General features: G+C 45.0%; 3 protein-coding genes across 5 annotated transcripts in view; all 3 read right to left on the bottom strand.

Annotated features, from left to right (window-relative positions):
- The window catches only part of fgd1 (FYVE, RhoGEF and PH domain containing 1), a 17,099-nt gene extending 16,782 nt beyond the window's left edge, over positions 1-317 (bottom strand). Inside the window, exon 1 of the mRNA XM_068339923.1 lies at positions 1-317. This exon is cut by the window's left edge and continues 211 nt beyond it. The gene's annotated coding sequence lies outside the window, so the exon portion shown is untranslated.
- Positions 318-918: 601 nt separating this feature from the next.
- On the bottom strand, positions 919-4,555 carry LOC137608725 (uncharacterized). Of its 3 annotated transcripts, none has more exons than XM_068335286.1 (9): positions 3,350-4,555; positions 2,910-3,083; positions 2,678-2,835; positions 2,367-2,565; positions 2,096-2,192; positions 1,777-1,948; positions 1,650-1,693; positions 1,198-1,581; positions 919-1,000 (listed from the first exon to the last, which is right to left on the bottom strand). In XM_068335286.1, exons 1-9 carry the CDS (start codon positions 3,577-3,579, stop codon positions 959-961), a joined length of 1,500 nt encoding a protein of 499 aa, XP_068191387.1. In that variant the 5' UTR covers positions 3,580-4,555; the 3' UTR covers positions 919-958. The 3 variants fall into 3 exon arrangements, with proteins under 3 accessions (XP_068191387.1, XP_068191393.1, XP_068191379.1); XM_068335292.1 differs by having other exon boundaries at positions 924-1,328; positions 1,443-1,581; XM_068335278.1 differs by having other exon boundaries at positions 924-1,581.
- A 129-nt stretch (positions 4,556-4,684) lies between these two features.
- mecp2 (methyl CpG binding protein 2) lies at positions 4,685-17,195 on the bottom strand. The gene is made up of 6 exons (XM_068335264.1): positions 17,114-17,195; positions 14,765-14,960; positions 14,498-14,679; positions 14,223-14,416; positions 14,005-14,138; positions 4,685-9,317 (listed from the first exon to the last, which is right to left on the bottom strand). The coding sequence occupies exons 1-6, from the start codon at positions 17,143-17,145 to the stop codon at positions 7,164-7,166; spliced, it is 2,892 nt and encodes a 963-aa protein (XP_068191365.1). The 5' UTR covers positions 17,146-17,195; the 3' UTR covers positions 4,685-7,163.
- Positions 17,196-20,934: the final 3,739 nt, after the last annotated feature.

Here is a 20,934-nt window from a genome sequence, read left to right as displayed (position 1 = left end):
GGAGGTCATCCGTTCTTGCTCTACCACGTTGTCTTCTCCCCATCTCCACCTCTTCAATCAGTCGCCCATCATGTGAGCAGCAAAATCCAAATCAGCTAATTGATCAAAAATCATCTTGAAACCAGGTCAAACTGGTCTGAGATCAAATCAGCTGCTGTTCAGACTGGTCTGAGATCAGACTTCTGAGGAACTTTTCTTGCTTTTTTCCTCCAGATCGCGATGCCTCCTCTGATTGGTTCTGTTTTCATGACTTCTTCTTCATTTGAACTTTTGTTCTTTCATTCGGCGTCGGTTTGTCCAGACAGACTCTTCGTCTCTGCCCCTTCAGTCTTTGTGTGAAAATCTGATCCGAGTTACAGACCGATGCCACAACTCCTCCTCTTCCCTGACATCTGATCCCAGACCTCCTCCTCCTCCTCATCTGTTTCTCATTTTCTCTTTTTCTGAGGCTGAAATTTAAAGTGAAAGGAAGATGAGAGAAAGTTTCCTGCCTCCATGAACTGGAGGCAGGAAACTCCTTTTTCTGATGAAGAGCGTCTGCTCATTGTCCACGTCACAGATTCGAACCCTGGAGTTTAAACCTGATTCAGGATTCACTCAGTCAAGCCTGGGAACGATGTTACAGAACCTGTATGCTGTTCAAGTTTCTGTTTCGGAGCCGCTCCTGCTCGCGCTCAGGATTGAGCCAGGATTGGCCAGGATTAAAGCTCTAATGTTCACTTTGCTGAAAAAGAAAATTGATGTAGTCCTGCTGCTTTATTACAAATACTACATCCTATATTCTGTGGTTTAGTGATTTTGCTGTACAAATATCCACTTTGATAAAATCATGTAAGTTGTTCCAGACAAAATAATAAATGTTTGTTTATTCCATCACACCTGTTCACAAACTAAAATAAATTTTATTGATTATTCAAATGTGTTTAAAAACATGCTGACAATGTGAAGTCAAAACAGATCAATGAGTCTCCGATCGGCGGCTCCGCAGGCTGTAACGAGGCTGATGAAGATGAAGGTGATGATGAAGATAATGACGAAAACATGCAGAGAAAGGTCAAAGGTCAAACACTTGTAGATCTGCATCATCTTCATGAAATTAATTAACAATATCAGCTATAACAAATACAACTAGATTAAAAGCATGCAAATAATTTCTCTAGAATATTCCGCAATAATCAATAACGTGATCAGATGTACTCTTTTATTCTCCACAAGGATGCTGTAGACCAGGGGAGATGAGGAAGAGCGACGAGAGGGCCTGTCGAGAGCCTCTGGGGGATTCTGGGAAGATTCCAACCGACTGCTGACAGTACTGATAGTATAGCAACCTGCAAGGGACAAGCAGTCAGTACACAGACAGAAGCAGGTGAGACAGGTCCTGACCCGGTGTGAGGGGTGAGACGGGCACAGACCCATGTGTGAGGGGTGAGATGTGTACAGACCTGTGTGTGAGGGCTGAGACAACTCTGAGAGGTCTGAAGTTGGTGATTTGAATGTGGTGTACTCCTCCTCCTCCTCTTCGTCCTTCACCACCATCCTCCTCCTCAGTATCTCCTGTCTTCTTCTGCTCTCGGATGTCCTCTGGGGACGACCGGATCGATCACTCTCATTGGACGATCAGAGGTCTTCACAGTAACAGACATTCTTACCTTCAGCTGAATGTTTGACTCTTTCTGTTGCTGTCCTGAAGACACTGCAGACAGACAGACATACAGATGCATGAACGACGCTGCAGTACCTTTGCTGTCCAGTAGGTGCTGCTGTGGTCAAACTGACCTGCCTGCTGCACCACCGCCTGCAGGCTCTTTTGCGTCTCCTGCAGCTGTCGAAGGAGTTGCAGATTCTGCTGCATGGGATCTGTGTAGTGCACACACACACAGAGCAGGACACACACTCCAACACACACCATGAACCACCGCAACACACTCACATATGCACTGACCAGCTCCTGCACACACATACACACCAGTGAGAAAACACAAACAAGTCAGCTTCACACACCGGTGAGAACACACACACACACACACACACACACACACACACACACACACACACACACACACACACACACACACCTGAAGCGACAAGTACTGACCATGTGTGTGTGCTCAGGGTGATCCGACTTCATCACAAACTGATAGATCTTCATCTCCAGGTAGAAGTTAACACAGACCAGAACTAACAGGAGCAGTCTGGACCCACAACACACACACACACACACACACACACACACACACACACACACACACACACACACACACACACACACACACACACACACACACACACACACAAACACACACAATAACATTACAGACATACACATTAATATACTTGGTACCAGCTGGGTGGAGGTGAGGGGTCACCTGGCTCTGGAGGAGCGTTGGGTGGAGGTCAGTAGATAGGCGGTGCACAGGGCGGCACCATTATAGCAGATGGAGCTCAGACTGTGAGCCTCCGTTAGCAGGAAGCTCTGCAAGAAGGAGACTCTGTTGAAGAGTTCGGACAGCGCCACCTGCTGCTCCCTGGAGACACTTCTGAGCTCAGAGAACACTTCCCGCAGACCTGATGGAGGCACAGGTGCAGCGGCAGACAGGTAACATCACTACTAATAAAAGCTGCATTCAAATTTGGCCACTAGGTGGCAGAACTTAACCTGAGATGTTTGATACTTTACCCTGGGTAGAGTCTCTCAGGGTGACTCTCAGCTCCTCCCCATTGTTAAGGATTTCCTGTTGTGCCTGTAAGGCAGCACTCTGGGCTTCAACTAGCTCCTCAGCCATCTGTCTGGTTGACTCCAGCTGTTCAGCTACACCTGCTGAACTCTCTGTCAACCTGAGACACAGACACAGTCTGTGTTGCCTGTACCTGTGACACCTGCCCCACAAACACCTGTTCCCATTCATTACCTGTACATGGTGCTGTCAGCGCTGCTCTGCCAGGCCTCAGACTGCAGGAAGTGACAGATGGAGTGGGTGTGGGTAAAGAACTCTGTGTAAGCGTTAAAGGCCACAGCATCCATACCAGCCGTACACCTGCTGACCTCTGACCCCTCAGGGCATGATGGGAAATCTCTACCTGAGCTGGAGGAAAGGTTAAACAGAAACATCAACATCTTCAATAGCTGAGGACCACCTGACTAAAGCCAAGAGGATGCAGACATATTTGATTATTTATCAAACCAATGATTGATTAATAATTGATTAATTTTATCATTTCATGTTTCATAATGTATTATCATTTCATATTTATTTCATATATATTTCATATTTATGACTCTCTCTCTCTCTCTCTCATTGATCAGGTAATCCGGGTTCTGATTGGCTGCACCTGCTGCTCGTCTGTCTACCTGTTCAGGTGACACTGCGTGAACCTCACGGCGATCCGGCTCTGGCTGTCGGCCGTCAGTTCCCTGCAGCGGGTATCGAGCTGCTCCAGAACCCGAACCCAACACTCTCCATACCGAGGCTGAGCTGCGAGGTTCCGCACGCGTCGTAACGCCGTTCTGCCGCGTTCATTGTCCGTGGAGGAGGCGGAGCAGAGTCCGAGGAGCAGCAGCAGCAGCACCCGCGGCACCATCCTCACCTGCGTTACGTCACGATCAGTTAGGCATTCACCTGGTCGGAGGTCGCCGGCAGGAAACGACTCCTCTTTTCACCGAAAATTCACGACAGACAGGTTAAAAATAATTCTGACTGACGGAAGACAAAAGCATTTAACGGTTAAAATAGCTCATTATAGAAAAAAATTGAAGTTTATTCAATGTTTTTGAATCTTTAATAGGTTTTCTGTTTTCATTTTGCAACCTGAACAGGTGAGAACCGCTTCCTGTCAGACACTGATGATCTTCAGAGCTGCTGAACTTTGTTTCCAGTATTGTTTTTGTGAAGCTGAACCCAGCTGCTTCCTTATTTCTAATCTTCTTCCTAGCTAATATAACCTTTCTGTTTCTATGCTTCAAGCTTAATGAGATTAGCTGTTTCAGTGTTTTATTCAAAGATTGCTGTTGCCATAGCGCTTTCTGTTTTCAGTCTTTATGCTCAGCTATGATGGCTGTTCTGTGCTTCTTTATATTTGCTGAATTGTTTTTTTTTTAATCCAAATGCTAAGTATCATCCTGTAACTAGTTCAGCTCCATCACCGATTTTTACTTGTTATGCTACTTGATGCAAGTTATGTGCCTGTTTCCAGTTTTTATGCTAAGCTTGACTAACCTGGTTCCCCATTTCTAGTGATAACGCTAAGCTAAAGGTAAAGGTAAAATTTTGAATTCAGGGGTGTCTCAGGATGTTGCAGTCTGTGACTGCATTGGTTCTTTTATTTTTATTATTTGTTGCTGAGGTGTTTCGTCTTGGTCATTGTCTTTAATTCTTCTAGTTAAGCTGGTCTTTTCCATTCTTCATGCTCTATATGAGCTAATTGTCGCTTCTTTTTTCAGTCTTCATGCTAAGTCAAACTAGCTGTTTCTAGGCTTTCCGTTAAGATAAGCGTAGTTTTCCAATTTTCAGGCTTCATGCTAAGTTTAGCCTGTAGGAGTGATGTGACGCAGTTTATGTGTGACTCTTTATCCCTTCCCCTTATGCACCTGTAGTTCCCAACTAAATGTCATGATGTCATAAACATGAGTGATGTCATCAGGCTCCTTCTCCTCTTCCTGTGTTTGAATGAGGAGACGACACATGAGGGGACAACAAACGCTTTAGTTAGAAACAAAACTAAGAAACAGGTAGAAACTAGTTTGTCTACAGCGACAGGTTCCAACCAGAGTCAAAGCAGAATATTCATCCTGGATATTAGCAACGATGACGTCACCACACACGTCACAACTACGTCTAGAAACAACATGGCTGACATGGTGGCTTCTGGCAAGACGCACAAGATTATAGGCACTAAACTCTGGAACATGCAACATGGTGGCTGGTTACTGGAGCCGGGTCGAGTCCTGTGGAGGGAGTCTGTTCAGAGGGACGTTTGATTCCTGACTGGAGGACAGGTGGAGTTCAGGTACGCAGAGGTACGGCCACTGGATGAGGACATAAAGATGTAACGCTGTGAAGTGTCAGGCGAGTGAATGAGGCACATTTATTTGATCCAGGATAATGAAGACATTCTTATTTTTGACTTGATTCTTGATGACAGCTGATTGATTACTTTGGAGTCACTAAAACTAAGGAGCAAAACCTGATCAGTGATTGATCAATGACTGAAAGCGCATTAACAGTTTAGGTCTGTCAAGTGATGGATGAACAGATGTTTTTTCAAAACACAAAGCCAACTACAACTCGTAAAATGTATTAAATCAAGCAGCTAATTAGAACTTTTTAGTTTACTCTCAAGTTTTGTGTGGATTCATTAATCATGTTATTTACTCTAGCCCTAACCCCAGGATGAGGATGGAACAGATCAGGAAGGATCGGACTGTCTGTGGCCACCACATAGAGCTGTTCCCAAAGCAGGTGAAACTGATTCTCAATCAGTTGTGCCTCCAAAACAGACAGATTGAACAATTGTCCTCTTGTGCTGGGTTAAAAAATAATGCCCTGATCACTTGATTTAGGCAGATCTCTTTCCTGTTTATTTCTTGTTAGACTTTTCAGACTAACAAATTAATTTTAAAATTTTTTACTTAAAAATTCCCAGAATTGAGAAGCTTAATGTTCAAGCTTGAAATCAAACCCACCCAGAAGAATCACGCCCTGGTTGGATGACATAATCAAGTCCAATGTGTCCACTGATGCATCCACAGGTCAATCTCTGATCTAAAACTAAGTCATGAAAACTTCAGGTTATTTGTGTTAATAATTAACGAAAAATCAGCATCTAAACTTAGGAATTTAAATGAGTGTTTGATGATTCGTAATTTTCCGATTGCGGTGGTGATTTTGTGGAACTAGTTCCGCCATCACTCTGTCTCTCTCTTACCCTGTCCTTGTCTTCATTGTATTTTTTTTTATCCAACCGGTCAAGGTGCATGGCCGCCCAAGAGTCTGGGTCCTGCCAGGAGTTTCTTCCTCAATGAGTTTTTCCCCACCGCTGTCGCTTTATCTTGCTCTGGAGGAGTCTGTTGGATTTTCCTGTCTGTTAAAGCACTTTGAAATGTTTGTTGCCATTATCAAGCGCTTTATAAATAAAATTTGATTGATTGATGGATCACTGTCAATCATCTTGGAACTGTGCAGGAAGCTGAATTAGAATCTGTTCTGTTTTACTTCTAGACAACGTTAACTGTCATTGAGGTGGACCTCTGCGTACCCGAGGCTCCGATTGAAGCCTGCAGGCTCTCTGAGCAACATGCAGGCAGTCGATTGTACAAACTGGAGGAGTGTAGACTGTTCCAGACATTCAACACAATGACTCATGATTTCTTTTGATACGATTAAAAACTTAAATAAAGCTACGGTAAAATTGGGTTTGGTTTGATATTAAAAGCACTTTCTTTTAACATAACAGATTCCATGAAGACCAGAACGGAAGAATTTCTAAACTGGAAGAACAACTCGCTGGTAGAAGAACGATGAACTCTTTGAGGCTGTTCAAGATCTCTTCAAGTTGTCGCTACCTGTGGGATGCAGTCCATACCTGTGGGGGGCGATCTAGCCTCCTCTGTGGGCTTCATGGGGAGAATTGGTGATTTATATGAAACCAGTGGGGGGTAAAAATCAAGCCCACATCAACACTGAGGCTTGTGGCCCAGTTTTCTTAAGGAACCACCAATCAAAATACGATGAGTAAGGGACTGTCAGCCAATAGACGATGAGTTAGGGACCGTCAATCAACAGACAACTGTCAGTGATATCAGAGTTTAAAGCTGTGACAAAACAAAATTTAAAAAAAAAAAGGTTATATTCTGGAAGCAATGTTTCGTTCAGAGTAATGTGTTGTTAAGCATTGGATTTAGTTCCAAACTACTCCCCCCTCCCCATGGAGACTAGCGGGACATAACAGCTGCCATTTGATTATTTACACACACGGTTGTTTTTCCTTTTTGTTTGTTTTTCCTAGAAAAAGACACTCCTCCTCTCCGACTGTTCTTCCATCCTGTGCATCCATCCGCTAATTTCCCAGACGGAGCTGAAGCTGCGACAGTGAACAGCCCATTCACAGTCCTCCTCCACCTGGTGCTGACCCAGTCCTTCTCTCTACCAATTAGTCCTGCAGACCAATCAGCTGACTCTTTCGCTGACGACCGTCCGTGACTCTACGGTTTCTTCTCTGCTGGGGCAGGGTACCGCGGACTGGGGAACGATGCCTCTTAGTTCCCTGCCTTCACCAGCTGCCTCTGGCTCCACTCTGAGCCTAGCTCTACCATCAGCACCAGGGACCAGACCGACCCCAGTTACTCCTGGAGAGCCAGAAGGCATAGAGGAAGGAGACCTTGAGGTACTGTTTGACCCTCTTTCACCTCCTAAAACCTCTCTGGTTTCTGATGCAATGACCGGTTCCACTCTCCCTTCCACCCTTCCACCTTCTGTGCTGACCTCTTGAATAGGAAGCTCTAGCCCAGGCCGCGTGGTGCTCAGATCTTGGGGCTGTTCGTTCTGGTTCTGCTGGGTAGGGACCAGGTTGTTTCTGGATAGACTAGGAGATGGGCGGTGGAATGAAAGGTGCTGGACATGGGGCCTGGTGAGCTGATGATGGGGCTGTTGGCATGGCTGTGTTTGAATCATTTGAAATGGTGTTTGTGCTTGGGACTGGGACTCAGACTGTGTTGGTCTAGACTGGGACAGAGGTGGCGTGGACTGTGGTCTGTATTGATTCTGACGTTGTTGTTGTAATGGGTTCCTTGTCGGCTGATGGAGCTGAACTTGATGTCTGGTTTGCAGGTGAGGGTGAGGCTGGCCTGGGGCCCTGAACTGGGATTGAGGTTGGGCCGGGGTCCTCAACTGGGATTGAGATTGGGCTGGGATGCTTGGCTGGGACTGAGGCTGGGCTGGAGATCTAGACTGAGGTTGAGGATGGGCTTGGGATCTAGACTGAGGTTGAGGATGGGTTGGGGTCCTCGACTGGGGTTGAAGCTGAAGCTGGCCTGGGGTCCTGAAACAGGGTTGAGACTGGGTTTGGGACAGGATTCTGGACTGAGATTGCGTGTGAACTGGGTTCCTGGTTTGGGATTGAAGTTGGGATTGCTGTATTTGGGGTTGAGACTGCTGTTTGAGCTGCTGAGTTTGGGGTTGGGGTTGGGATGGGTGTCTCAGTTGGCTTTGGTGTTGGGATGGGTGTCTCTGTTGGATTTGGGGTTGGGATGGGTGTCTAGGTTGGGTTTGGGGTTCAGATGGATGTTCGGACTGGGTTTGGAGTTGGGATGAGTGTTTGGCCTGGGGTTGGGGTAGATGTGCTGTGGGAGACTGACTATGGGGAGGCGAGTGATGGTGCATGGTGGATGGGGAGTGTGGAGGGTGTGACAAAGGTGAAGCCTGAAGCTGAGGTCTCTGCTGGACAGGGGAGGCCTGGGACTGACTATGGGTTTGAGTAGGGGGCTGTTGGGGTCTGGTGGGAGATGACTGCAGTGCTGGGTGAGAGGAAGGATGCTGAGGTTCAGCTTGGGACTGTGGTCTGGTTGAAGTTTGCTGGGAGTGTTGGTTGGGAGGCTGGGGCTCAGCTGCAGGCCTGGACTGACTAGAGGCAGGAGGAGGAGGAGACTGATCCAATGAGGAGGCAGAGGAATGTTGATGTCGATGATGATGGTGGTGATGGTGATGTTTGTGAGGCGAGCGATCCTTCCTTTTGTGACTTTTTGAAGGGCTTCTACTTCTTCCTCCTCGTTCTCCTCCCGTATTGTCCTCATCTGTCTCTTCTCTTCCATCTCCTCTTTTCTCTTTGTGCTTCTTCCCTTTATGCATCTTGTGTCCATGTGACTCCTCTGAAGCAGTGGGCTGTTGCTGTGATTGGCTCTGCTCAGAGGGAGAGGGCTGAGGCTCCGAGGTCGGATCGCCCTCCACCTCGACCACAGCCCTTTTGCCGGTTTCAGCTGTCATGGCTGCCGGAGTCTCAATTTTCTCTTCCACTGTTTCTCTCGTTTTGCGTTTTTTGATTGGCAGGGCTGTTTCCTGGACAACCGGTTTGGTGGAAGACTCCTTGGCCGCCCTCCTTTTGGCCTCGGCAGCTAAAATGGCAGCCGCGGCGTAACTCCCAGCTGCTGAGCCACCAGAGGTTGATGTAGAGGCTGTGGATGGCGTTGCAAGCGATGACGATGTTGAGGCTGAGGTTGGTTTCCTGCCCCGTTTCTTTGGAGCAGTCTGAGTTGGGGCTGGAACTTCCTGCTCTGATTTCCTCTTCCTGCCAGGACGGGACTTGGTCACCAGGGTAGGAGATGCCACCTGAAGAGAATCATAACATAAAAAAACTAGCATTAGCTTTAACAAGTAGCATAATTACGTGCAAAAGTTCGGCCTCCATGGAGCTGTAAGGCTACATACAGTGGTATTCAAAATTTACATACACTTGTCAAGAACAATGTCATGGCTGTCTTGAGTTTCTAGTTATTTCTACAAATCTTATTTTTCTGATACTTCTTTGTCACAAAAAAAATCATGAAGTTTGATTCTTTTATGACTTTATTATGGGTAAACTGAAAATGTGACCAAATCAGCTGGGTCAAAGATATACATACAGCAATGCTAATATTTGGTTACATGTCCCATTGCCATTTTTACTTCAATTAGGTGCTTCTGGTAGCCATCCACAAGCTTCTAGCAAGTTTCTAGTTAAATCTTTGACCACTCCTCTAGACAGAATTGGTGCAGTTCAGTTACATTTGTTGGCTTTCTGACATGAACTTGTTTCTTCAGCATTGTCCACATGTTCTCAATGGGGTTTAAGTCAGGACTTTGGGAAGGCCATTCTAAAACCTTAATTCTAGCCTGATTTAGCCATTCCATTACCACTGTTGATGTGTGTTTGGGGTCGTTGTCCTGTTGGAACACCCAACTGTGCCTTCAGGCTTTTCTTGAATAATTTGAAGGTAATCCTCCTTCTTCATTCTCCCATTGACTCTCTGTAAAGCACCAGTTTCATTGGCAGCAAAACAGGCCCACAGCATAATACTACCACCACCGTGCTTGATGGTAGGCGTGGTCTTCTTGGGGTTAAAGGCCTCACCTTTTCTCCTCCAAATATATTGCTGGGCATTGTGGCCAAACTTTTCTCTCAGCAGCAGGTGACGGCTTGCGTTTTCTTCCTGATCGTGGCAGTGACAAAACAGTGCCACGCACTTTATACTTACAAACAATTGTTTGCACTGTTGCTCTTGGAACCTGCATCTGCTTTGAAATGGCTCCAAGTGACTTTCTTGACTTGTTCTAGTCAATGATTCTCTTTTTCAGATCTGTGCTGAGCTCCTTTGACTTTCCCAAAGTAGCATTTGTGGGTGTTACAATTTATCCAATGAGCCCTTTTTAAATGGCCTCAGAGAAGTCACCAGCTGTAGTCACTCATGATCACTCACAAGAAGTTAAGAGGCCATGCTATGAAGCTCATGTCATTGAAACAACTTGCTAAGTCTCCAAAATTGCTCATTCATGTTGCTGTATGTATATTTTTGACCCAGCAGATTTGGTCACACTTTCAGTTTACCAATAATAAAATCATTAAAGAACTAAACTTCATGAATATTTTTGTGACAAAGAAGTACGTGTTCCAATCATTCTATCAGAAAAATCTGAGTTGCAGAAATAACTGGAAACTCAAGACAGCCATGACATTATGTTCTTTACAAGTGTATGTAAACTTTTGACCACCACTGTAGCTGCTCACATCAATCATCATCGGCATCCTACCATTTTCTTCCACTTATTCAGGCTAATCATATCTAAAGGAGCAGGTTGGGCTCTTGCATCATGACAAGAAGAAGAGGATGATTAAATGCATCAGTGTGTGACACGTTGCAAACTATTCCTCGGGTTGTGGGACTGCACAGATCCACAATGAGATGCCGATTCCATAAATGGAGGAGACTTCCTCCAAGACCATGACAAAGGTTCATTGAAGAAGCCAGACGAGAACAAGAACTTCGTAGCATCGTAAGCTGCTGCAACTTCTCAGTCTTCCTCTGATTCTACATCCTCTGGACCAGTCGTCATTACACTAAATTCCATGATTAGAAGCCTGATTTTCACTGAGAAGCTCTACCAGCCCTCCCCAATAAAAAACATTTTTAAAAAAACGCAACCGATGTCTATAGACATCATTGGCAGCCAGTGAATTAAGTTCAGAGGGGTCGATACTTTTTCACACTGGTGATTGTGGCATGAAATAACCTTTAAGGTAGTGAGGTGGGTAGCACCGTCGCCACATAACATGGTTCAAATCCACCCAGAGACCATTTGATTTCTTCTGGGTTCTAAAGGTTCCTCCTACATCCACAAACAAGCAGTGGAGGTTAAACAGACGAAATAATGACTGAGTGTAAATTGTTGCTATTTTTCTATGCGGCACTTTAATAAAGAGGTGACTCTTTCAGGGGGAACCCTGCCTCTTGCCCAAATGTCAGCTGTGATAGGCTCAACACCCCAATGACCCCTAAAGAGGATACGTGATTACAGACAATAGATTCAAGGACCTTTTTACCTTATTAAACTATATAATATTGATAATGGAAGAGATAAAAAAGGGTCTGACCCTTTTTCACAGCAGTGCATCTCCTCCGGATTTAGAAAGTCATTGAAGAGTAATATGAAAGTGCTTCTGCTGACTAAAACCAGGAATGGCACCTAGGTCACAGTGTTGTAGTGGAGTAGTAGTCAAGTTTCCAGTAATGTGGTCTAAAGAACAATTTCAAATGAAAATGTTGAGTAGACACCACCATGATCTCAGACAAGGATGGCTTTATTTACTCTAGCCGACTTTAGCGCTCAGTGCACTGGGTTTTGGGCTGGGGACCGGAGGGTTGGCCAGTGGAGAGGTGCCAGTTCACCACCTGAGCACTGCTGAGGTGCTGTTACCTTACCAGTCGCTCATTGGGGCACCCCACGAAGGAGATGCCTACCAAGCACGTGTGTATGTTATGGGCCTGTACCCATATACATATACATATATGTACGTATATATACTGTATATCCCTCACATATTCACACTTCACAATGCCCTGCTTCACGACATTGCAGATTTTTAGGAGGTAGTAACGTGATACCATACATGCATGCTATTGGTTGACAGCATCCGGAAGTGTGCTGCGTTTCCAGACTCTTAAAAGGACAGTAAACTTATTTTTAAGTGACACATATGTTATCATTATGAAAAATAGAAGAAAAAATAAATTTTATATGTCTAGCATCATGCCTTTGGTCAGAAAACCTTAAAATCTGCGCTGCAGCAGCTTCCGCATCCAGTGGTCATCATGTCATTAGCGACATACTGTATTTAGCTTGGCAGCCATAGAACACAATGCCATCACCAAAGCGATAACCCCGATAAAAATCATGGTTACCTGCGAGGTGAACGGTTGTGCCAACACAACAGGACGAAAACACAAAGACAGAGACCTTCTTTAGAATACTTTCTGGGAAGCTAGGAAAGAAATGGAGAGCACAAATAAACAGGGTCAAAATGACCAAAGATCTGTCATGAGCACTTTACCTCGGAAGATTTCCAAAGAAATTTGAAGATCATTTTCGGACAACCCGTAGTATTCTGAATTCCCAAGGTTTAGTGGATAATTAATGTCTGGAGATACTCGAGATAGAGTATAAATGTTTTTATGACCAGATTATCACGCAATTATGGCAATCGCAAAAAGTGAACATCAAACGTGATAGGTCATTTTACTGAGAAGATCTCTGAAACTGAAAACATACAAAAACAACACGTTAGGCCCTGCTCCCTATACATTCGTTAATAACTAGTTCATATTAATATGTCTTGTATTAACTCCACACAGATCAACAGTAATGAATGGCGGTTAGCTCAATGCTAACAATATGGAAAATCCCATTGACGGGCTAGTGTGTTAGCATCAGTAGCGCAATTACCTTTTACAGTAAACCAAAACGGGACATTATAACTAGTTGGATATCTCTGTCAGAATGTGATTCAGATGAAGCCACCTGGGATGAGTCGCTAGATGTCCAAACTCTCATCCTCCACAATTATCCGGGATAATTATCCGGGATAATTAAACAGTTCACACTGAACTCGTCCTCAGTATCCGATGACGATATGATTTTAGGCGATATCCTGATAAATAACAGTGAAAATGTCCGCTCGTTACGTTGTTGCTTGCTTTGTATGCATTGATATGGATTCACCCCGATGTCTACGATTGGGTCACTTCCGCTGTCATGGCGCGCTCCATAAATTACGATAACTTTCGTTTTTCTTTTCATGTGGGAAAAGGTAGTACAAATAGAAAATGGTTTAATATTAGTATGGGGAGGGTTCATAAACGTTTAAATTAGCGTAAATAATAAATCGGCGCTATATTGCGGAATTTTGTTTTGTGGAACGCATTAACCGCGAGTAATAAAGGATTACTGTGTGTAATATATATTGTATATATATATACACACACACACACGTGTGACGATTACTAACTAGAGTGGAAAAATAATTTTGAGTAAAGGGTTCATTATTATAATTATATCTCAAAGCACCAGAGAAATTCAGTTTCCCATCTGGGAGGAAACACTTTCTAGTTCCTCCTGGGGGATCTGAAGGCGTAACCAGTCAAAATGAGCTGTGTAATCCCTCCTGAGTTCTGGGTCTACCAACCTTTTTCATGAGGGGAGTCCTCGATAAAGCAAGGTCTGTTTAATTTCCACCTCCTTGGAAGTGAACCTGTTTCTGGTTGGCTGGTCTTTAAATACTTTAGGTCACTAACCTGAGACAATTTTAACCTTCAGGTGTTCTATTCATGGTTGCAGTAGAAGTTGTCCACCTCAAAGTGGTGAGACCGCTTCACATCAGCAGTTTGATGGTGGTAGAATGGACACCCGAGATGAACCGTCAAGGCATTCAGTGTGTTCCAAACAAGGATCAGAGATATTTGGTTGTGAAACAAACTGATCGTACCTTTGAGGAAGTAGAGGTGTCAGTAGAGGTTTCTGCCTTGCCAAATGGCATCTTGACCAGCAGTTTGCCTGGAGTTTTCTCGACCACACGCTTCATGGCCACGCCCTCCGTAGGCTGCCGCATCTTCCCACTTCCTACACAGACACGAAAGGAAATTAATATGCCAACAAATTACTAAATGCAGCTGGAGCCTCTCATCGTCTGGTGCTTCTCTATACCTTTGGGTCGCCCCCGACCTCGCCCTGATGGTATCACGATCTTCGGTTTCTTAGGGGGACGCTTCTCACGGCGCGAGGGGCTTCCACGGCCAGTGACAGTGAAATCAAAGTCATTTGGGTCTGTGGTTGTGTCCCCAACCTTCTGGAAGTACGCAATAAGTTCCACTTTGGAACGAAATGCCTTTCCCTCAGAGCTGGATAATAAAAAAGGATCGTCACTGAGTGATGTCACGCCATCGGATCAGGACATGGCGTCTGCGGTGGGTTTGGCTTACTTGATCAGGTAGACATCAAACTTCCCTGCCGAGCGACCAGACTTCCTCTGTTTGAGCTTGCGGGTCCAGCCTTCAGGTAGCGACGGGTCATCATACAGTGGGCCACGGTCCCGAATGACTGAACGCCGCTGCTTAGGGGAAGCTGCTGATTCTTCTGAAGGGCCCGCCTCCGGCTCCGAAACCTGCAGGAAGGACGTGATATGAAGCCGGCTTCTGTTTGGTCTGTGATACAACTCTGGCCTTTCTGGAACCAGCGTCTGTCTGTACCTGTGTCTGTGGTTCAGCCTCTGCCTGTGGCTGCCGCATGCCTGTTGGGGGTGTGGCCGAATGTGTGGCCTGTGTTTCACGGTCAGCATGGCGACGTTCCCGGCGGTTTTTCTTGGTCTTGCTGTGGGACCTGTCTCTCTCTCTGCCGGGGGGCCTGGGATTGGCAGGTTCCTCCTCACCCTCTGGACCCTCCTCCCTGTGGAAAAACAATGACATCGTGCTTGTTAACATTACATCAGTGATGACATCACTTGGTCGAGGCTGCAGTGTTTTGTTGGTCAGTCCTCAATGAAACCCTGTTATCTGAATCTGAGGCAAGTCAGACAGACAAACAAAGGTCATGGCCGCCATCTAGAATTTTCACCTCAGCAGATCAGTAATTCCAGCAAACGTGTTGGACAGTGTTCATCTAAATTTCGTGTGGACTCTGAAAAGGTACTGTAACACATCCCATCACTCTGCAGCCAAAGAGGCGGCATCACGGTTAATTTCTGGACAACAAACTAGAAGTCTCTACGGGTCTCTCATGTAAAAGAGATTTAGAATCTCAAAGGGACTATCTGGTTAGATAAAGGAGATAAATTAACATAAGTATTATTTTGTTGTATATGACATTGTTCCCAGAGTTGACTTCTTTCATGTCCAGTACATCATACTGTTGCTGCTGCTAGCTGAGCTTGTTTCTCGATTAGGGTACATTGATGCAAAAACTAAATCATGTTACCCAAAACCAATAGTCTCACGATGACCTCATAGTGTGACTCTTGGGACGAAGAATACGGCTCGTATTAGTATCGTTATTATTTTAACACATATTATGGAAAAACAAACTATTATGGTGGTTCTTTTACATCTGATGACTTCTACGTCACATGATGCTCTTAAACCTTGGTTCATGAGTTTGTGTAACCAATGAAAACGCTACAAAATTGATTTTAAGTGATGCATTTTTCAAACAGGTCTGAAAAACAAAAACCAGCTGACAAAGTTGTGAATGCAGCCAGTTTGTGCAACAGTTTCAGGCTCCATTCACAGGCTCATTCAGATCACATCAAATCTTATCCAGGACCAAATGAAAGACGATCGCATCTGATTCTGTGTGGCTTCAGATCCAGATCATAATCCAGATCAGAGATTAAAGTTCCGTTTGTGAATTGTTGCTTTATTGTGAATAATCTTTAAAAGGTTTAAATAAGGTTGTAATGGAAAATGTATCACTTAAGTAAAAGTTCATAATCTCAAATGTTTCCATCAACATTCAGAGAAATGTACTTGTTTTGTGTAAGGAAAGCATAAAAGGACAGCAAAACTTTAGCGTGACCTCGTAACATAAGTGGAAACTAACTTCTATCATCCCATTTAATCATTTTAATGAAGAACGAGTCAAGTTTGGATAAACAGAGCGGGTACTTTTGCGGTTTGTGTTGAAGTGTCATCACCAATGGACTGATGTGAGGTCTGTGTGAACCAATGTTAACCAGTCCACCTCCAGTCAGTCGGACTGGGATGGAAACGTTCCCAGTGTCAGACAAGCCTCTGGCGACCACTTTTATCTCTTAGTTATTTTCATTGACATCCAGACTGATCAGCTGATAACTAAGTTAGTTGTTGGCCCAGAGAAGAGCTCCATCAGGGTGAAAGTGATGCTGGTTCCTCCTTCATGATACCAGAACTGCAGGAGTTTGAATCCGCCTTTAGTTTCGTTATTAGACCCTTAATGGAGTCTCAGACCTCTAACTGGACCCCTCCAAGAGCTGCCTTGCTCAGAAGCATGAAGGAAGATTCTTGCTAGTTAGGCTAATAAGTGTTTAAGCTAACAGGGGAGGGGGGTGTTCCACTGGGCTTTAAATGCGTGAGGAAGATGGCGGGGCGGGGGGGTGTTGACCCGGGTTATGGATCCGCAGTGTAAATTCTTTGTTTTTTCCTACCCCGGTCCAAACTCTCTCTGTTTGCTAACTAGCTAGCAGCCTGTTAGCCGACCGCTCTTTGACGGAGGCGGGCGGACACAGCGCCGCTGACCGGGCTTGTCATGTGTAGAACGGACTCACCGCTCACCGAGCCCGGCCTGACTTCCAAGGGGAGTTGTGTGGAGGTCAGGACGGTTCGGCGGTAAAGGGAGCCCGCTAACCTACAACTGAGGTCCGTTCCTCCGCTCCGGCGACACAGCGGCTAAAGTACACACTTCGCAGTAAGTTGGTGACGTATTCCCGTTAACCCCGCTCCGCCGAGACAGGCCGGGGAAAAAATCAACGCACTTTTACTTGAATAAAACACACGATAGAAAACAGTGTGCGGCGTTAAGAGGCGTTGACTCGCTAATGGAGGATGAAATGCAAAAATCTGACTTACAGTCTCTCCTCTCCGCTCTCCACGGCGGCCATTTTTATTTAAATAAATAATTTTATATTAAAAAAAGCCTCCAAACATCTCTGCTCCCTCCTGCTGCACCCCGCCCCCTCCGGTTACAATTCCATACTACGTCACTGCTCAAACACCGCGAGATCTGTGCGAGGATATGTCAACTCATGCTCATGGGCGGCGTAATCTCGCGAGATGTGGGCCCTCCGACTGAGACGTTCAGGGAACCCTCTGAACTCTAACGCAGCAAACATCTGTTTTTCACACGTTCAAGCTTTGTTTAACTTTAATGATGGTGAACAGACGGAATGGTAGGTAATTCATATTGACAAAACAAATCCTATTTAGAAAGTTAAGTAAGAAAATAAGAGAATATCCACTAAAGTCTATTAAAACATACTGAAAAATATAACGGTTTTAAAATATTATATTCTTTTTTAAAGGTTGGGTATTCACGTTTATGCACGTTTAAGGAAAGCATATTTTAAAGAAATAATTCAAAATTATGTACACACAATTTTAAAAAGATGTTTTGCACCTCTTTTTAAAATATACATATAAGTATACATTTTCGGCGTCTGCATATTGCATCATAAATATGGTGGGAGGAAGTTGGAGAATCCAGAATTTGCGGGGAGAACGTGTAAAACATGCCGAAAAGTCCTCTGGTGGATTTGAACCCAGTGTAACAGTACTGTCTGCTGCACCACCATGCCGCCCAGTTTGTTTTGCGGAGGATCTAGTTTGGTTGGGAATCCTGGATCGGTATTACACTTGCTTCGATGAGAAAATGTTACCAGTATTGGACCAAAGATAACAAGGCAGTCAGAGAATGCAACATCCCGCGACACCCCTAAATTTAAAATTTTACCCTGACCAATGTGTACCTAAAAAGGGATAAAAGTGATAATTTGACCCTGACTTAGTTTTTCAAGATCAAGATTGTGATCCAATTTTCATCCCTTTGCCTCCCTGAATATATAATGCCTTTTGTTTCGTCTTTCTATCTTATCCGGTTCCTGAGATATGTACAAATTTTTTTTACAAGAGTATAAATTTGAACTTGACCTAGTTTTCTCAAGGTCAAGGTCATCATCTCATTTTCATCCCCTTTGCCGCCCGAGTAATGTACTTTTTCTCTTATCTTTCTATGTGCAACAGTTGTGAAGATATTTGGTGGACGGACAGACGGACAAACACAAACACACTGACAATTACAATACAATACATCACCGCTTCGCGGGATGTAACAATACACTGACATGACACTGAACCATGAAACTGAAATTTTTTATACGTAAATTATGTTCTACGAGAGTTTAATGTAGCCGCAAGAGGACACAAGCCAGTGTCTTATTGTGCCGGTCCCAAGCCCGGATAAATACAGAGGGTTGCGTCAGGAAGGGCATCCGGCGTAAAACTTTTGCCAAATCAAAGATGCGAATCAAACCTATGACTTCCATACTGGATCGGTCGAGGCCCGGGTTAACAACGACCACCATCGGCGCTGTTGACCTACAGGGCGCCGGTGGAAAATGGATTACTGTTGGTCAAAGAAGGAGAGGAGGAAAGTGCATTCGCACGAAGAAAGAGAAGAGGAGCGCCAAGACTATAGGACTAAGAGTAGGGAAGTTGAATGTTGGAACTAGGTAGTTGGTTGACGTGATGCAGAGGAGGAAGGTAGACATACTGTGTCCACGAGACCAGGTGGAAAGGTAGCAAGGCTGGAAGTTTAGGAGCAGGGTTCAGGTTGTTCAATCATGGTGTAGATGGGAAGAAAAATTGAGTAGGAGTTATCTTGAAGGAGGAGTTTGTTAGGAATGTCCTGGAGGTAAAAAGAGTGTCGGATAGAGTGATGAGTCTGAAGCTAGAAATAGAAGGTGTGATGTTCAACGTTGTTAGTGGGTATGCTCCACAGGTAGGATGTGAGCTGGAGCAGGAGGAGAAATTCTGGTTGGACTTTGATGAAGTGATGCAGAGCATGCCTAGAAGTGAGAGAGTTGTCATTAGTGCAGACTTCAATGGACATGTTGGTGCAGGTAACAGAGGTGATGAAGAGGTGATAGGCAGGATTGGTATCCAGGAGAGGAATGCAGAAGGACAGATGGTGGTTGAGTTTGCAAAAAGGATGGAAATGGTTTTAGTGAATACTTTCTTCCAGAAGAGGCAGGAACATAGGGTGACCTATAAGAGTGGTGGTAGGAGCACACAGGTAGACTACATCTTGTGTAGACGGTGTAACCTGAAGGAGATCAGTGACTGCAAAGTAGTGGTAGGCGGGAGTGCGGCCAAACAGCATAGGATGGTGGTGTGCAGGATGACTCTGGTGGTGAGGAAGATGAAGAGGGCAAAGGCAGAGCAGAAGACAAAATGGTGGAAGCTAAAAAACGAAGAGTGTTGCATGACTTTTAGGAAGGAGTTAAGACAGGCTCTGGGTGGCAAGGAGGTGCTTCCAGATGACTGTAAAACTACAGCTAATGTGATCAGGGAGACAGGTAGGAGAGTACTTGATGTGTCAACTGGAAGGAAAGTAGATAAGGAGAGTTGGTGGTGGAATGAGGAGGTACAGGAGTGTATACTGAGAAAGAGGTTAGCTAAGAGGAAGTGGGACACTGAGAGGACTGAGGAGAGTAGACAGGAGTACAGGGAGATGCAGCGTAAGGTGAATGTAGAGGTAGCAAAGGCCAAACAAGAAGCTTATGATGACTTGTATGCTAGGTTGGACAGTAAAGAGGGAGAGACTGATCTATACAGGTTGGCAAGACAGAGAGATTGAGATGGGAAGGACGTGCAGCAGGTTAGGGTGATTAAGGATAGGGATGGAAGTCTATTGACAGGTGCCAGTAGTGTGATGGGAAGATAGAAAGAGTACTTTGAACGTGAGTTGATGAAAGTGGAAAATGAGAGAGAACAAAGACTAGAAGAGGTGACTATTGTGGACCAGGATGTAGCAAAGATTAGTCAGGATGAAGTGAGGAGGGCACTGAAGAGGATGAAGAGTGGAAAAGCAGTCGGTCTTGATGATATACCTGTGGAGGTTTGGAAGTGTCTAGGAGAGGTGGCAGTAGAGTTTCTGACTGGGTTGTTCAACAGGATCTTAGATAGTGAGAAGATGCCTGAGGAATGGAGGAGAAATGTGCTGGTGCCCATTTTAAAGAACAAGGGAGATGTGCAGAGTTGTGGCAACTACAGAGGAATAAAGCTGATGAGCCATACAATGAAGTTATGGGAAAGAGTAGTGGAAGCTACACTAAGGGCAGAAGTGAACATTTGTGAGCAGCAGTATGGTTTCATGCCAAAAAAGAGTACTACAGATGCAGTATTTTCTTTGAGGATGTTGATAGAAAAGTACAGAGAAGGCCAGAGGGAGCTGCATTGTGTTTTTGTAGATCTGAAGATAACTCATGGCAGGGTGCCCAGAGAGGAACTGTGGTATTCTATGAGTAAGTCTGGAGTGGCAGAGAAGAATGTTAGAGCGGTGCAGGACATGTATGAGGACTGTAAGACAGTGGTGAGGTGTGCTGTAGGTGTGACAGAGGAGTTCAAGGTGGAGGTGGGACTGCATCAGGGATCAGCTCTGAGCCCCTTCTTGTTCGCTATGGTGATGGACAGGCTGACAGACGAGGTTAGACAGGAATCTCCATGGACTATGATGTTTGCAGATGACATTGTGATCTGTACTGAGAGCAGGGAACAGGTGGAGGAGAAGCTAGAGAGGTGGAGGTTTGTCCTGGAAAGGAGAGGAATGAAGGTTAGCCGCAGTAAGACAGAATACATGTGTGTGAATGAGAGGGACCCAAGTGGAAGAGTGA

The sequence above is a fragment of the Antennarius striatus genome, chromosome 2 (assembly GCF_040054535.1).
Source record: "Antennarius striatus isolate MH-2024 chromosome 2, ASM4005453v1, whole genome shotgun sequence".
Taxonomy (NCBI): domain Eukaryota; kingdom Metazoa; phylum Chordata; class Actinopteri; order Lophiiformes; family Antennariidae; genus Antennarius; species Antennarius striatus.
The sequence above is the reverse complement of the archived record's forward strand: the minus strand, read 5'-3'. Positions and strand labels throughout refer to the sequence as shown.

Bases quoted from the DNA above. Each gene is read 5' to 3' on its own strand.
- LOC137608725 (XM_068335278.1), bottom strand. From the start codon at position 3,579: ATGGTGCCGCGGGTGCTGCTGCTGCTGCTCCTCGGACTCTGCTCCGCC. The intron at 3,084-3,349 runs GTAGACAGACGA...CCTTTCCTCCAG, and splicing joins ACGCAGTGTCACCTGAACAG to CTCAGGTAGAGATTTCCCAT. The intron at 1,582-1,649 runs GTAAGAATGTCT...GGTCGTCCCCAG, and splicing joins AGTCAAACATTCAGCTGAAG to AGGACATCCGAGAGCAGAAG.
- mecp2 (XM_068335264.1), bottom strand. From the start codon at position 17,145: ATGGCCGCCGTGGAGAGCGGAGAGGAGAGACT. The intron at 14,417-14,497 runs GTAAGCCAAACC...TTTATTATCCAG, and splicing joins TTTGATGTCTACCTGATCAA to CTCTGAGGGAAAGGCATTTC. The intron at 14,139-14,222 runs GTATAGAGAAGC...GTGTCTGTGTAG, and splicing joins AGGTCGGGGGCGACCCAAAG to GAAGTGGGAAGATGCGGCAG.